Source organism: Bombyx mandarina, chromosome 19, assembly GCF_030267445.1.
Source record: "Bombyx mandarina strain Sakado chromosome 19, ASM3026744v2".
NCBI lineage: Eukaryota > Metazoa > Arthropoda > Insecta > Lepidoptera > Bombycidae > Bombyx > Bombyx mandarina.
In genome coordinates this window covers 7,564,899-7,582,356 of record NC_143225.1, presented here as the reverse complement: position 1 = coordinate 7,582,356, position 17,458 = coordinate 7,564,899, and the positions used below count along the sequence as shown (strand labels likewise).

General features: G+C 40.6%; 2 protein-coding genes across 2 annotated transcripts in view; one reads left to right on the top strand and one right to left on the bottom strand.

Annotated features, from left to right (window-relative positions):
- The first annotated feature begins 4,255 nt into the window (after positions 1–4,255).
- LOC114244339 (uncharacterized) lies at positions 4,256–6,194 on the top strand. The gene has a single exon (XM_028176102.2). It carries the CDS (start codon positions 4,481–4,483, stop codon positions 6,128–6,130), a length of 1,650 nt encoding a protein of 549 aa, XP_028031903.2. The 5' UTR covers positions 4,256–4,480; the 3' UTR covers positions 6,131–6,194.
- Positions 6,195–6,935: 741 nt separating this feature from the next.
- The window catches only part of Sdb (SAXO downstream of blistered), a 35,638-nt gene continuing 25,115 nt past the window's right edge, over positions 6,936–17,458 (bottom strand). Inside the window, exons 3-4 of the mRNA XM_089735444.1 lie at positions 15,389–16,956; positions 6,936–15,192 (exon numbers count right to left, since the gene is read on the bottom strand). Of these exons, the coding sequence (XP_089591570.1) occupies positions 7,256–15,192; positions 15,389–16,956 (9,505 nt within the window). The 3' untranslated portion in view covers positions 6,936–7,255. The remainder of the gene's footprint in view (positions 15,193–15,388; positions 16,957–17,458) is intronic.

Sequence of the window (17,458 nt, the reverse complement as noted above, 5' to 3'; positions counted from 1 at the left end):
ACTACACTTGCATAGGTCATGACGGGGCGTATGCAAGTTTTGTAGAGTGTCACCTTATTTCTAAGGGACATTTTACTTCGCCTACATATCATCGGGTAGAGACGTCCTAGAATGAAGGCGGCACGGTCGCGTACCGTCTTAATGTGGGGGCGGAATGTCATCCTACTGTCGAGGGTGACGCCTAAGTACTTGACCTTCGGGGCCCACGGTATGGGCTGGTCGAACATCGTGATTGGGCGAACGGCGGGGGCGGGGGTATTGACGCGCCTAGTCGGAAGGGGGATGCTCAGCGTGGTGTTCGGAGGGCGACCCCTTTTGAAGAGCACCGCTGTGCTTTTCGTGGGGTTAATGTCGATGCGCCACTTCCGGAACCACTGTCCCATGGTGGTAGCTGCGGTCTGAAGTCGTCGATGAAGCAACGCCTTCTTCCTACACGAGTAGTAGATGGCGGTGTCATCGGCGAAGAGCGCCAGATGGGTCTCCGGAGACCGGGGTATATCGTTGATATACAAACTGAATAGTAACGGGGAGAGGGCGGAGCCTTGCGGGACTCCGGCTGTGACGTGACGGGGCCGGGAACGCGTTCCCTCGACTCGATATCGGAACGAACGGTTCGACAAGTAGTCTCGTATGATGAGCACGAGTCTGTCTGGCACTCCCATGTTATACAGTTTGTATATCAAACCGTTGTGCCAGACTTTGTCGAACGCCTTCGCTATATCGAAGAGGAATATTGTAATGGTCGACTAAAAATACCAAACTCGAGTAAGTTTGGAGGGAATTCTCGAGCATCATCGGATGAGTTAAGAGTGGAGGACTATTTTACGAAACGTCTAAAGATACGGGCATAAAAATACCAAACTCGAGTAAGTTTGGGAGGAATATTCGAGCATCATCGGATGAGTTTAGAGTGGAGGACTATTTTACGAAACGTCTAAAGATACGGGCATAAGGGTTCGTTTGAAGCCGTCTAATGTCTAAAGTAAAGCCGCGCCAATAAAGAAACTAATCTAAAATGGCGGCGGCGATCATGCGCTCTCACTCTAAACTATTGCTGTCTCGTCGCACACGGCGCGTACTGCATGCAAAAAATTATCATTTCTGACTTTGTTGTTGAGTTCGAGTTTTTTCACTTTCGAGTTGTGCGACTTAGATGACTGGCAGCATAAGTGTCTACGCAAGTTGCATCCCAGATGAGACACCCCCCCCCCCCCTCTGCCAGGGCATAAAGTTAAGTAAAGTACATTCTCATTTGATTTTTTATATTTTTTTTACAATAAACAACTTTTTCTTTCAATCTTTCTTTTTATTTGTTGACCCTACCATCTGTCAGTGCAGGTACATAGACGCCATTTTCGATTCGTTTCTTTATTGGCGCGGCTTATACCATCGCTTCGGAAGGATGATGGTCAATGACTGACCAATGCTTCATGAAAAAAAACGCGTTTAAGTATCATCAAATCATCATTCTTTCTTTCACTCTTCTTGCTCTTATCAGTGCTTAATAAAAAAAAGAAAAACGGCTACCCCCCCCCCCTTCAAACCGAAACGCATTACTGCTTCACGGCAGAAATAGGGCGGTGGTACCTACCTACCAGTAAGTCTGCGCAGCATGTCCTCTTTTTCCATTCTGGCTTATCATACGTCCAAGTTTTTTAGTTTCATCAAAAATAATAATAATTCATTTATTTATCAGATAATAATAATCCATCAATGAAAATAAAATAAAGAATAATAACAAACAAGTATGTAGGCCCTCTCAACTAAGATATTATTTCTAAGTATTACATAGAAATTCTACATTACATTTATTTACGAGGCTATCATTATTTTTGTTAGTCCGCAAGTGAACCAAGGTACAATGGTTCAAGTACCGACAGTCATAACGGTCTGCTTATGCCTTCAGGATGCTGTAAGGGCTATAAAATAAAATATGTCTATATTTGATTCAAATGAAGTACTCTAGTGGTAGAATCAAAAAGTCTTAACCAGTTTTTGTACTGCTTGTGACGTTTCACGCCCAAAACACAAACGATTTTGACAAAATTTTGTATCTATGTATGTATGTATGTAATATATTTATTCATAAAAAGTTACAAAAAGTTAAGTAAAAGTTACAAAGTTCGAGCGTGTAGTTCCCGGTAGCTTATTAAATCGAATGTATGAATATTTGAACTCTTTCAGTTTTATGTCAAAATGAAAAAAGTTTTAATTTCAATTTTAAAAACAAATACTTGTCATGTCATAAATGTCAAAATTTTGTCAATGCACAGATCCAATAGGAATTAATTTTTTCAAAGCCACGTACCTATTTTCAGAAAATGCAAGTAATGAACTATTTAATATTGCTAATTTTTATTTGTAGTCTGTTTAAAGGTTTCCAATGTAAACCTATGACAATTGACGAAAACAGGTTTGTAAATTTAAAATATATGGTTTTACGGGGAACTGAAAATCTATTTACGAGTCTGCCCCCCCCCCCTTTTAATTTAAAATAATATTTGCATAAGCCTATTTAAGTCTAAACAAGGCTCGAGAAGAGTTCTAAAAACTCAGTAGTGACTCAAGTGTGTTTCTTGCATTGCGCCCTTGAGCATCGGTGACCACTCACCTACTGGATCGTATGCTTTTCTGCTTTAACAGATAAAAATGCATAGTTATGTTTTATCATTAAAGATTTATCATATACACCAGTTAATAATTAGGCAGTGAGAATTATAGAATAAAAACCTATATGTACGGTATTTTATATATGTAACTACTAATTATATTCTAGTGATCTTGAAGAATCCGAGTACAGCAACGACGCTGTTGACGAGGCAAATTCTGACGATGACGATACATCCTTAGAATACCAGGTTTTATTTTTTTGTGTGATGTGACATTTGTGCATTATTTGCTGCATCAGATGAGGAAAGGACGCTCTATCCGATATTAAATAGTTACTGGAGCCTATGGATATCACAACGCGAATGTCGTCACTCATCATAAGACATGAGACATTTTAATTACTATCACGGTAATACCAACTTTGGCATCGGCTGTGTCCCTTGCATTGCCAATGTCCGCGAGCCTCTATGACCATTCAACATAAGGTGACATACGAAGGCAAAAATAGCTAAAAAAAACACTCTAGATCAAGACTTCGCAAAACATCCATTTTGTTATTACTTACATACTAAAAAATAAACTTTTTTGAAGCTTATTTCATCATGATCATCATCATCATCATCTCAGCCTGTCTACTGTCCACTGCTGAACATAGACCTCTCCAACTGATGTCCAGTGCGGCCGGTCCGTTGCTACCTGCATCCAACGTGACCCAGCAATTTTCACCAGGTCGTCGGTCCATCTGGTAGGTGGCCGTCCCACACTGCGTTTGCCAGTACGTGGTCTCCACTCGAGGATCTTTCTGCCCCATCGGCCGTCCGATCTTCGCGCTATGTGGCCTGCCCACTGCCACTTCAGCTTGCTAATCCTTATTTAGATATACCTATTATTAAAGCTTATTTAGATCTACTTAATAGAAGTTAATGTTGATTATTAGGCACTTTAAGCTGTATTAATTAAGCTATTGGCCTGCAACGTAGCTTATATGTTTATCTTTCAGGAACAAAGTGATCAAGATAAACTGCATCAACCAATTCGGTCCGAAGAGCGCTATATGGAAAACCGTCGTTCAGCACACACTGAATCTGATAACGTACAATGCTGATATTATCGCTTACTTTTTTGTCAATGATTTTATCATAAAATCTTTACATAATAGTCCCGGTAAAATGTGTCGTAGCACGAATTTCAGTAGTAAAATGTTGTCATGTCGTAGACCATTCTCCCTATTTAGGTATATACCGCGAAGCAAACTTTAGTTTACAGTTTAGAGAAGGAGAGATTTAGAGTTAGGTAGGCCGTGGTTTTATTGACACATTTAGAATAATAACCAGATAGAAAAAAACAGATTCAATCTTGCATCTCATATCTCCCGGCTCTTACCATCAAGTGGATCGCGATGTTTGTCTTGCCTTCATCGCTAATAATAATAAAAATTAAATTTACTTAAGCTTGTAAAATCTCTGGAGAGTGTGGCTGATTCGTTCGGCTTATTTATTGTAGATTGTAATTCAAGGTAAATTTCATCTTAATCAAAACAGTAGAGTCTGGTGTGTCTGTTCATTGATGAAAGTTTATTTATTGATAATAGTAATCAATAAATAAACTGGCGATATTTAGAATATTTTCCTTTCTGTCGGTGTGTTTATTTGTCCGCGCATATAGCGGGAAACAGATTTTCATGTAGTATTCACAGAATCATAGATTAAATTGGAGCAGAATCTAGGCGGAAATCTATCTTAAGAAATAAAAATATATAAATATACTTGTAGATTTTTTACAGTTATGATCAAATTACTATTATTCACAAAAGGGTAATATTTGTTTAACTACTATTATTTCTTTTAAATTCTAGGATGTGTTCAACAAAATGGAGTCCGATGAAAGTCGTGAACACATATCGAATGGCCGTCAACCTTTTACTGTTAATAATCAAAATGTTGAATATCGTGGTAATGAACACTATGATTCAAACAATGATAAGTTCCTTTTATCTTCAAATAAAAAAAGTAATGCACGAAAAACCTACGTCAAACAACAAGACGACTCAGAAAATTACTTTGCTAAAAAATCAAACGACGTTTTTAGTCAAGATCGTTACTTAAATCGCTATTATGAAGATAATCGTCTAAGCAAGGACAAAATTACCAACGAAAACCGTGGTTTTGAAATATTAGAATATAATAGAGATACACGAAGCTTAAAGGAAGAAAATATTTCAGACGCAACCAAAGGAAGTGCCAATTCCAATGACAATTGTAAAGGAAACGAACAAACAGTTATAAAAGAACACGTCAAGAAATTATCCGAAAGAGACCTCAAAGAACTTCTAAGCTCCTTGACAGAAGACAAGAAAGAACTGCTACAAAGACTTATCGATGATAATAGCACGGCTGATGGTGTTATTAAAAGGGAAATAACTAAAATAACCGCTGAAGACGATAGCAATGTATCCAGTGGAGAAACTGAATCCAATAAAGATCTGGGTGTGAGCAATAATCTGGGTGAAAGTGCTGAATATCCAAGTGCACAAGATGTCGCGACTGCAAAAAATACTGTCGACTTAAAATATTTCGAATCAAACGCTGGATCGGAAATCAATGATCAACAACCATTAGCAGATTCTACAAAGCCTAATAGTGAAAATAATTTGCACAGTGCTACGGAAATAAGTTTAAAAACTGAAATTCATCCCATTCTAGATGACAGCGATACTAACGGAAATAAGCTAGTGAAGAACTCTGAAATTAGTGAACATTCGGAGCCATTGGGTGAATTTGAAAACGATTCTCAAAACATGAAACCTTTTAAACGAGAAATCGAAGCTGATGATGAAATTTCACAATCTTTACAATCTCTAGAAGACTCTTTTCCGAATACAAATATTGACGAAAACCCATTACTATATTCTGAACCACGTATTCGAGTCAAAAGAACAGATTCTAATCAAATTGTTAAGAAAAGAGGAGCCGGAATCTTACCTGAAGGCAAGATGGGATATTTTTCATATAAAGCTGAAAACCAGGACGAAGATAACGACGAAGGAAATGAATTTGATGACGAGAGCTTCTTCGATAACTTATCTGAATCGTCAAGAAACAATGTAGGTCTAGAATACTCAGATTTAAAGAACACAAAAAATTGTAATGAAAAAGCCAAATCTTACGATCCAAGTAACATCAGTATTTACCATGCGCAAAAGGAGACTGTGAACGTTGGTTCAGACACAGATACAATTTTATCAGGCATGGAAAATATTGATGATAAGCTCATGCTTAGTGGCGACTCTCGCAATAAGCGTCAGCTTTTGAATCAAAGCAATAAATACTTGGATAAATCAGCAATCAGTGACGATAGAGTTGAACCTTCTTCAGAAAAATACATAAATTCACCTGGTTATCACGAAGACGATGCATTTGGTCCTCTGCCTCATAACTCAGTAGGCGACTTAGGGAGATATAAAAGGATTCGACGTGTTAAAGAATCTCATAAAAATGAAGATACGATTTGCAATATTTAATTTAACGTTCATTTTCGATAATAGAAATATTTTTACATTAGGTATTTTAAACATTATATTTCGAGGTACATAAGATGATACAAATAAAGCTATGTAATTTCTGAAATTTTTTTTATTGCGTACCTAAACTGTGTGGATCCCCCATTTAGGCAGATGCCATGGTTCGATTAGAGATGCTTTAGGCGGTTGGATCAATATTTTTAACTACGTATTAATTTTGAACAACACTACGATGATTAATTCTTTAATATTAAAATCCTTTAATTATTTTCGATGATTTACTAACGGCCCACGTGAACTGAATTCATCGTGGCTCATGAACTACAATGTCGGGAATTTCAAACTACAGGTTTTTTTTATGATTGATTGGCGAATGATCTCAGGGCCTGGAGTTGAGTGATTATCGGCGTCCATAGTCATGACAATGCAAATGCCGATATGCTCCCTGGATGTCAGTGTTTTAAATAACGGTTCAAGCACCGTTTCAACTGGAAAGCTTTGATAAGAGTACAACGGGTGTCTCCTTTAAGCTTTAAGCCACCACGACATCGAAAAGAATAGGTAGATCTTCCAATATAATTGGATACTGACACGTCTCTGGTGGACATTAATATCAAAATGTCTGGGCTTTGTCTTGGAATTAGACTTTATTTTTGTTAAAATGAAATAATTGTACCAGGTAAAGAAATGTATTATATCAAATAAAAACAAGAGTAGGTTCTTTATTAGGATAGTATGTTTTTTTTGTTTAATTATAGGAGTAATGCAACTGATTTCACATTTTGTATATAAATAAAACACTATATTTATTATAAATATTTATTACATGGCAATGTTTGACAAAATAAAAATACATAGGTAGGTATTAATTATAGAACCTATATAAAAATGTTAATCATAATATTATTCTCGTACACCGTGCGCGTAACATTAATATGGTAGGCAAGTAATTGATCATAAGGCACGTTAAACATATTAGCGACTAACGAAATAAAAAAAGTGTGGATAGCTTATTTTGAATTATAAAATGTATGACAAATACATTGTTTGAAACTTAGATTAGATATCTTAAAACAAAAAAGGAATGGGGATAATAATATGCTCTTTCTGTTAGTTTTCGTTACTTCACTGTGGAGTCTTAGTCGTTCTTTGTGCGTAGAACTTATGTTCTCGAGAGTCTCGTGTATGCTTGTATGGCGTGCGTGGAGACTCGATCAGGGTAGCTGGACACACACCGTGCACATGTGCTGTGTATTCTCTCTTATAACTTGTGTTACCGTCACCCAGTACAAAATGCGATGTGTTATGGCCATGACGGGCGACTCTTTCTACTCGCTCGACGCGTTCTGACCTATCGGTTCTTTGTGTTTGTTCAGATCGAGAGAAGCTACCGTAACGCGCTTCTGACTGACCATAAAACTCTCCGCCGATGCGAAGATTGTCTCGAACAACCGCCTTAGGTTGACGATCAACTGTCATAGTTGACTGGCCGTCTCTTTTAATCTGATGGCGATGGGAGTCACTCTCCGAGTGTTGCGAAATCACGCCTATGTTGTCTCGTGTGGAACGATGCATGGAACTGATGCTTTTTCTGTCAGTGCTCTGAGTTGAATTGCTTATATATTCTCCACGTTCGGATAGATTGCCGATACTCTTTCTTTGAGCAGCTGCCGCTGTACTGGTGGTATGATGAGCTTCAGTGGCCGAAGAAACACCTTTGCGATGCAGAATTGAATTCGTCGAAGTAGAGTCCGTGATTAAATCGGAGGTGCGCTTATGGTGACCACTACGAGTAGAATTGTCAGTTGTTGAATAGCTCGCATCATTACCACCGTGCATTGCTCTTTGAAATTCAATGCTTGTCTTAGTTACATTATCACTAAGATTTCTACTGCTTAAATGTTGCGCAGATGTGACGTTCTGCTCTACGCGGCTTCCTGATGTAATATATGTTGTCGAATTTATGTTCCGCTGTGCTTTGTTTTCAGAAGTATGATGTTGGTTTGTGGAAGCGACTTGATCTGAAGATACAATTCTCTGTGAAGATCCTTCTCTCACTTGTCTATTGACATTGCTATCGATAGTTGAATGTTGAGAATGTTTTTCTGAAACGTGACGCTGGTTTGTCGCCGATGATTGGTCAGAACTTAGTACTCTCTGTGTAGACTCTCCTCGCAATTGTCTATTCACATGGCTGTCCGAAGAAGAATGTTGAGTGTAATGAGAGGTATTTTGATCAGTTTTACTTGATAAAGTAGTGGAGCCTATAGTTTGATGGGTGTGACTTTCTGAAATATTTTTATGTTGCTGCGTATGCTGGTGTGATGTAATTCCGTGGTCACTAGAAGTCACGGTGCGTTCTGATGTTAGATGACGAATATTGCTATCCGTATCTTGGTTAATTTTCTGAGCGCTGGAGACATGTCGAATGCTAGTGACATCTTGTCTATTAGTGTCTAAGTCGTAACGCTGTGATTTATCTTGACTTGTTGATGTAGTTTTCTGGTTCTGTTTAAAATTAGAAGGTTGATCATGCGGCTGATCTTTGGGAGATTGAATTGGACGTACGTTCCTTGGTCCTCCTTTTTCGCCATCAGCTACAAGATCTACTTCTACATTCCTTGTAACAGTAACCCACTTACCACCTCTAAGTTTCTTTTCCGTTATTTGTTTGATTGTTTTCTTGACAGACGTACTAACATTAGTAACGTTTTTGATGTCTGTTTTGTTTATAATTTTTCTATCCGTTGATGATCGAACTACGTTGTGATCATTTACGCTTGGTGATCGAGTTCTCTCAATGATATCCGAAGATGATGTTGATTCGGGTCGTTTTTGTGAAATTGTGCGATCGTTTATATCTTCTGACGTGGTGCGATTGTTTATATCCTCTGACGTAGTGATATATTTATGGGTCCCAGAGTGAACATGTTTGATAGAAGAATGTTCAGTATGAGATTGTTTTGTGTGAGTTTCTGATTGCGTGCTAAACGTTTTATTATCTTGATGGATAGCAGTGGTTTTACGATTATTGAACTGTGATTTCACATTGTCATCCCGAGTTGTTATTATTTTTGAACCTACAATTTTTTTAACCCCTTCACTCGATTTGTAACTGTCTTCTCTAATGATTTCTCCATTCCTGGTTATATTGTCTTTGGGCCTGAAAGGACCAGACTTTTCAGATGGCACCCATTTCTGAGTATCCGGACGATCAAAATCGCCTTCAGGTCTCAAGTTATCTTTAGGTCTAATCTGAGACGGTGTTTCACCTGGAGTGTATCGTGTCGGAGAACGAGATCTTATATCTCCTTCTGGATACAAATTATCTTTAGGTTTAACTGGGCTTGGTCTATCGCCCGGTTGCCACTTTGGCTTAGATGAATTGTCAAAGTCGCCATCTGTCTTCAAATTGTGTTTCGTTTTTATCTGTGTCGACGTTTCACTCGAAATATATTGTGATGGTGATCGCGACCTCATTTCACCTTCTGGGTAAAGATTATCTTTTGGTTTAACGGGACTCGGTCGGTCTCCTGGTTGCCATTTTGGCCGAGATGAATGTTCAAAATCTCCTTCGGGTTTCAAATTGTCCTTTGGCCTAACCGGAGTAGCAGTTTCACCAGGAGTATATCTTGGCGGAGAGCGTGATCTCATGTCTCCTTCTGGGTAAAGGCTATCTCTAGGTTTCACAGGACTGGGTCGATTTCCAGGCTGCCATTGTGGTTTCGACGGACGGTCAAAATCACCTTCAGGTTTCAAATTATCTTTGTGTCTTACTTGCTCTGGAATCTCACCAGGCTGCCATTGTGTTTTAGGTCTATCTTGAAAATCACCCTCAGGGTGCAGATTATCTTTTGGTCTAATCTGATCGGGACGTTCAGGTGTACTCCATTTAGGTCTCTGTGATTTTTCTGTTTCACCCGGTTTTCTATTATCTCTGGGAAGTGATTCTGAAAATTGTTCTTCGGGTTTTTGTACAGTCGTGGGTTTACGCTTATCATCAATACGTTTATGAGGACTATCATATATTTTTGTACCATCTGTCTCATCTGGTTTGCGTCGAGAATCACTAATTTTATCAGTCGGTTTTGTTTTATCTGATGGCTTAGTGGTTTTGGGTTCTTGATCTACTCTTGGACCATCTTTAGGTTTCTGTTCATCTTCAGGCCTTAAATTGTCAGTAGGGTACACAATAGCTGACCGTTCGCCTTTAATGATTTTATAATCATCTCTTCTAGTGTGATCTTCAAATATTCCTTCAATTTTAAGGTTGTCTTCTCTGCGAGTTAATTTCACTCTTTGTCCTTTTACAACACGATATGTATCAGAGGTACGAACATGTTCCGTTTTTCCTTCCATTTTTAAATTATCTTCGTGACGAACAACAGCTGTTCTTTCACCAGTTGTAACATTGTAATCATTTCTTTGCTTCATGTCTACAAATTCTCCTTCTATTTTCAAATTATCTTCTCTTCTAATAATATCGAGTCGCTCTATTTTTTGTTTATGAAGTAAGTCAACATCTCGTTCAATTGTAATGTTATCGACTTGTCTGAAAGGCTTACGTTTTTCAGCCGGTTGTGATGGAACCACCTCCGGCTTATAAAATTTACCATCAGGTTTCAGGTTATCTTGAGGTTTTACAACAGGCGCTCTCTCGCCTTTAGTTGCACTATAATCATTGCGAGTTTGAAGATCAATAAACTCACCTTCAGTGCGCAAATTGTCTTCATGTCTTTGTATTACCACCTTTTCGGTTTTTTCTATGCGTTTGTAGTCATCTCTAGAGCGATGAATATCAAAGGTTCCTTCCATTTTCAAATGATCTTCGTGTCTCACTATATCGACACGATCACCTCGAGTTGCCGTGTAATCGGTTCGTCTAACAACCTCCATATCACCTTCTGGTTTTAGATTATCCTGGGGTTTCTTAGGTGTTTGCCTCTCTGCTGGTGTCCATTTATCGTGTTTAGGAGTCTCGAATTTTCCCTCAGGCCTGAGATTATCTTCAGGTTTTTTAGGGGTTTGACGCTCAGCAGGGCGCCATTCGTCTTGCTTTGGTTTCTCAAATTCCCCTTCTGGTTTCAAGTTATCTTTAGGCTTCTTTACAACAGGTTTTTCAGCAGGCCGCCATTCTTCGTGTTTCGGTTTTTCGAAGTCACCTTCTGGACGAAGATTGTCTTGTGGCTTTTTAGGCTTAGGACGGTCAGCAGGTCTCCATTCCTCTTGTTCAGGTTGTTCGAATTCACCTTCAGGTCGAAGATTATCCTGTGGCCTCTTTTGGGTAGGTCGTTCAGCTGGACGCCACTTTTCTGGTTTGTGTGACTCAAACTCGCCCTCCGGTTTCAGATTATCTTGTGGCTTTTTAGGTGTTTGTCTTTCAGCAGGCCTCCATTCTTCAGGTTTCGGCTGCTCAAATTCACCTTCCGGCTTAAGGTTGTCTTTCGGTTTCTTTTGAGTTGGTCTTTCAGCAGGCCGCCATTCTTCATGTTTCGGTTTTTCGAAGTCACCTTCTGGACGAAGGTTGTCTTGCGGCCTTTTAGGCTTAGGACGGTCAGCAGGTCTCCATTCCTCTTGTTCAGGTTGTTCGAATTCACCTTCGGGTCGAAGATTATCTTGTGGCCTCTTTTGGGTAGGTCGTTCAGCTGGACGCCACTTTTCTGGTTTAGGTGACTCAAACTCGCCCTCCGGTTTTAGGTTGTCTTTCGGCTTCTTTTGAGTTGGTCTTTCAGCAGGCCGCCATTCTTCATGTTTCGGTTTTTCGAAGTCACCTTCTGGACGAAGATTGTCTTGCGGCCTTTTAGGCTTAGGACGGTCAGCAGGTCTCCATTCCTCTTGTTCAGGTTGTTCGAATTCACCTTCGGGTCGAAGATTATCTTGTGGCCTCTTTTGGGTAGGTCGTTCAGCTGGACGCCACTTTTCTGGTTTAGGTGACTCAAACTCTCCCTCGGGTTTCAGATTATCTTGTGGCTTTTTAGGTGTTTGTCTTTCAGCAGGCCTCCATTCTTCAGGTTTCGGTTGTTCAAATTCACCTTCTGGCTTAAGATTGTCTTTCGGTTTCTTTTGAGTTGGTCTTTCAGCTGGACGCCACTCATCTGGATGACGTTTTTCGAAGTCACCTTCTGGATGAAGGTTATCTTGTGGTTTCTTTTGGGTAGGTCGTTCAGCTGGACGCCATTTTTCTGGTTTAGGTGACTCAAACTCTCCCTCGGGTTTCAGATTATCTTGTGGCTTTTTAGGTGTTTGTCTTTCAGCAGGCCTCCATTCTTCAGATTTCGGCTGCTCAAATTCACCTTCCGGCTTCAGGTTGTCTTTCGGTTTCTTTTGAGTTGGTCTTTCAGCGGGACGCCACTCATCTGGATGGCGTTTTTCAAAGTCACCTTCTAGACGAAGATTGTCTTGTGGCTTTTTAGGCTTAGGACGGTCAGCAGGTCTCCATTCCTCTTGTTCAGGTTGTTCGAATTCGCCTTCGGGTCGAAGATTATCCTGTGGCCTCTTTTGGGTAGGTCGTTCAGCTGGACGCCATTTCTCTGGTTTAGGTGACTCAAACTCACCCTCCGGTTTCAGATTATCTTGTGGCTTTTTAGGTGTTTGTCTTTCAGCAGGCCTCCATTCTTCAGGTTTCTGTTGCTCAAATTCTCCTTCCGGCTTAAGGTTGTCTTTCGGTTTCTTTTGAATTGGTCTTTCAGCTGGACGCCACTCATCTGGACGGCGTCTTTCGAAGTCACCTTCTGGATGAAGATTATCTTGGGGTTTTTTGGGTTTAGGACGATCGGCTGGCCTCCATTCCTCTTGTTCGGGTTGTTGAAATTCTCCTTCAGGTCGTAGATTATCTTGGGGCCTCTTTTGTGTAGGCCTTTCAGCCGGACGCCATTTTTCTGGTTTGGGCGTTTCAAATTCCCCTTCAGGCTTGAGATTATCTTGTGGCTTTTTAGGTGTTTGTCTTTCAGCAGGCCTCCATTCTTCAGGTTTCTGTTGCTCAAATTCTCCTTCGGGCTTCAAGTTATCTTTGGGCTTTTTAGGTGTTTGTCGTTCGGCTGGGCGCCATTCTTCTGGTTCAGGGTGTTCAAAATCACCTTCTGGTTTTAGGTTATCTTTTGGCTTTCTTGCAATAGGTCTCTCAGCCGGTCTCCACTGCTCTTGTTCAGGCTGTTGGAATTCACCTTCTGGTCGGAGGTTATCTTGGGGCCTCTTTTGTGTTGGTCGTTCAGCTGGTCGCCATTTTTCTGGCTTGGGCGTTTCGAACTCACCTTCTGGTTTTAGATTATCTTGTGGCTTTTTAGGCGTTTGTCTTTCTGCAGGCCTCCATTCTTCATGTTTTGGTTGCTCAAATTCTCCCTCAGGCTTTAAGTTATCCTGCGGTTTCTTTTGAATTGGTCTTTCAGCTGGACGCCAATCTTCAGGTTCGCGTTTTTCGAAGTCACCCTCTGGATGAAGGTTATCTTGTGGCTTTTTAGGTTTAGGGCGATCAGCTGGTCTCCATTCTTCTTGTTCAGGCTGTTGGAATTCGCCCTCAGGTTTAAGATTATCTTTTGGTCTTTTTTGTTGCGGTCTTTCTGCTGGCCGCCATTCATCAGGTCGTCTAATTTCAAAATCTCCTTCAGGACGTAAATTATCTTCTGGTTTTTTCGGCAATGAACGTTCGGCTGGTCGCCATTTTTCATGTGTAGGTGTTTCAAATTCTCCTTCGGGCTTCAAGTTATCTTTGGGCTTTTTAGGTGTTTGTCGTTCGGCTGGGCGCCATTCTTCTGGTTCTGGGTGTTCAAAGTCACCTTCTGGTTTTAGGTTGTCTTTTGGCTTTCTTGCAATAGGTCTCTCAGCTGGTCTCCATTCCTCTTGTTCAGGTTGTTGGAAATCTCCCTCGGGTCGAAGGTTATCTTGGGGCCTCTTTTGGGTTGGTCGTTCAGCTGGTCGCCATTTTTCAGGTTTGGGTGTTTCAAACTCACCTTCTGGTTTTAGATTATCTTGTGGCTTTTTAGGAGTTTGCCTTTCTGCGGGCCTCCATTCTTCATGTTTTGGTTGTTCGAATTCTCCCTCAGGCTTTAGGTTGTCCTTCGGTTTCTTTTGAATTGGTCTTTCAGCTGGACGCCAATCTTCAGGTTCGCGTTTTTCGAAGTCACCTTCTGGATGAAGGTTATCTTGAGGTTTTTTAGCCTTAGGACGATCAGCAGGCCTCCACTCTTCTTGTTCAGGTTGTTCAAACTCTCCCTCTGGTCTAAGATTATCCTGTGGTCTTTTTTGAGTTGGACGTTCAGCAGGACGCCATTTTTCTGGTTTGGGTGTTTCAAATTCACCTTCAGGCTTGAGATTATCTTGAGGCTTTTTAGGGGTTTGTCTTTCTGCAGGCCTCCACTCTTCAGGTTTCGGCTGTTCGAACTCACCTTCAGGTTTCAGATTATCTTTGGGCTTTTTCTGAGTGGGCCTTTCAGCTGGGTGCCACTCTTCGGGTTGTCTTCTCTCAAATTCACCTTCTGGCTTGAGATTATCTTGTGGTCTTTTCTGTTTAGGTCTCTCAGCTGGTCGCCACTCTTCATGTTTTGGAGTTTCAAACTCACCTTCCGGCTTTAAGTTATCTTCAGGTTTTTTAGCGGTTTGTCGCTCAGCTGGGCGCCATTTGTCTTGTTTGGGAGTTTCAAACTCACCTTCCGGTTTCAAATTATCTATTGGCTTCTTATAAGTTTGTCGCACATCGGTTTCTTCGTAGATCCTATATTCTTCTTGTGTAGTTGAAACTGTCTGCACATCTTCTGTTGAGTAGAATTTTTCGAAATCCTCTTTCGTCCAGGTACGACGCCTGTGTGGTCGTTCAATAGGAGTGCTTTTTTCAGTGAAATCTGTCTGATTTGATGTTACAAATTCTATCTCACCTTCTCGGATCAAATTATCAGTTTTCTTAGAAACAATCGTTGTTCTTTCGACAACATCAGTATGATCGACATATTCCGATTTCGATGTGGTTTCTGTCGTAAAATCACCCTCAATTTTCGTGAACGTATTACGACGCACTGGTTTCGGCCTCTCTACTGGTTTTGCAGTGTATTCGGTACGGCTAGTTGTGGTATCTGAAATACACGAAGTAAAGTAAGTAATGTTTAAATCAAAACAGTTGAAAAATATGTCCAGATTATTACAATAAGTTGAATTATGTGAAATTTCATCTTTTGTTTAAAATCAATGGATATTTAACACAATATAATTCTGATGTTACAATAATACAGCGCTCAACATAAACCATACAAATGAGTAATATTTCCTTACCAGTGAATTCTCCCTCGGTTATGATGTTGTCTACGCGGCGAACAATTTCTGCTCTTTCACCAATGACTACCTTGTAATCTTCAGTGATAGCTCTAGTGGTTGTAAATTCACCTTCCGGGTGTAAATTGTCTTCAGGTCTTTTTTGCTTCGGTCGTTCAGCGGGTCGCCATGTTTCTTTTTCAGGTGTCGTAAAATCACCTTCTGGTTTGAGATTGTCTTCAGGTTTACGAACGGGGGCTCTGTCACCAGGTTGCCATTCTTCTGGCTCTCGTTTCTCAAAATCGCCTTCTGGTTTCAAATTATCTTTTGGTTTCTTTTGAACTGATCTTTCAGCTGGGCGCCACTCATCTGGTTGGCGTTTTTCAAAGTCACCTTCTGGACGTAAGTTATCTTGAGGCCTTTTAGGCTTAGGACGCTCAGCAGGCTTCCATTCCTCTTGTTCGGGTTGTTCGAATTCTCCCTCTGGTCTAAGATTATCCTGTGGTCTTTTTTGAGTTGGACGCTCTGCTGGTCGCCACTTTTCTGGTTTAGGCGTTTCGAATTCTCCTTCAGGCTTGAGATTATCCTGAGGCTTTTTAGGAGTTTGTCTCTCGGCGGGTCTCCATTCTTCAGATTCTGGTTGTTGGAAGTCACCTTCAGGCTTAAGATTATCTTTAGGTTTTTTCTGCGTAGGTCTTTCAGCTGGACGCCATTCATCAGGGGTTCTTTTTTCAAAGTCTCCTTCAGGCTTAAGATTGTCTTCTGGTCTGCGTACTGGAGCTCTGTCGCCTGGGCGCCATTCATCTGTTTGTCGTTTTTCAAATTCACCTTCTGGCCTCAAATTATCCTCTGGCTTTTTAGGCTTTTGTCTTTCCGCCGGTTTCCACTTTTCTTTATCTGGTGTAGTAAAATCACCTTCAGGTTTTAGATTATCTTCTGGTTTCTTAGGTTTTTGTCTTTCGGCTGGTCTCCATGGTTCCTTTTCTGGTTCCCAAAATTCTCCTTCGGTTTTCAAATTATCATCAGGGCGGCGTACAGGAGCTCTATCCCCAGGACGCCATTCGTCAGGTCTTCTTTTTTCAAAATCTCCTTCAGGCTTAAGATTATCTTCAGGACGGCGGACTGGCGCTCTGTCTCCTGGCCTCCATTCCTCCGGTTCACGTTTTTCAAAATCTCCTTCAGGTTTTAGATTATCTTCAGGTTTCTTCGGCTTCTGTCTTTCTGCTGGTCGCCATGATTCTTTTTCTGGTGTATTGAATTCACCTTCCGGTTTCAGATTATCTTCCGGACGTCGTACGGGAGCTCTATCGCCTGGGCGCCACTCCTCGGGCTTTCTTCTTTCGAATTCGCCTTCTGGTTTGAGATTGTCTTCGGGCCTTTTTGGTTTTTGCCTCTCAGCCGGTTGCCACTTTGGGCGCTCCGGTTCTTGGAAATCACCTTCAAGACGCAAGTGGTCTTCATGATGAACAGCAGTGGTGCGACTAACGTGCTTTTCGTCGTAGTCAGTTTTGTACGCGGAGACCACGCTCGTCGTGTGCTCCACATCGAACAATGGCTCCGGGACATCGTTGTGTGGGCAACGGTGACGCCTGATAAAGAATTACTTCGGTTAATAAATTTTATTATTTGTTTGCTTATTTGACAATAGCATAATCTAAGCGCATAAAACCTAATGCAGAAATCACACCTTTTAAACCAATAAGGATGAAGGTACAGCGGAAATCTTCGTGGCAATGGCAGAGGCGGCAACGTTAAAGAATCGGCCATCGCACGCGTCCATCGCGCTCATTTCATATACCTTGTACCCAAATCTGTTTCAAAACTCATCACAATTCATAATTATGGACATAGAATTTAAATGTTCATTTCACGGCAAATGTAACACCAATTCCAGTTAACTATTTGTGAATACATCAAGGAATCCGTTAAGATTAGGGTTTTTCAGATATATTTTGAACGAACGAAGAATCACAGACGTTTAATACGTTCCAATTCGTGATTTTATTCATGCTGTTTTTTTATTTTCTCTAATAGAATAGCAGCATAACGATATGTTAAATATAAGCGCGTACTATTTCAGAATTCAATGGC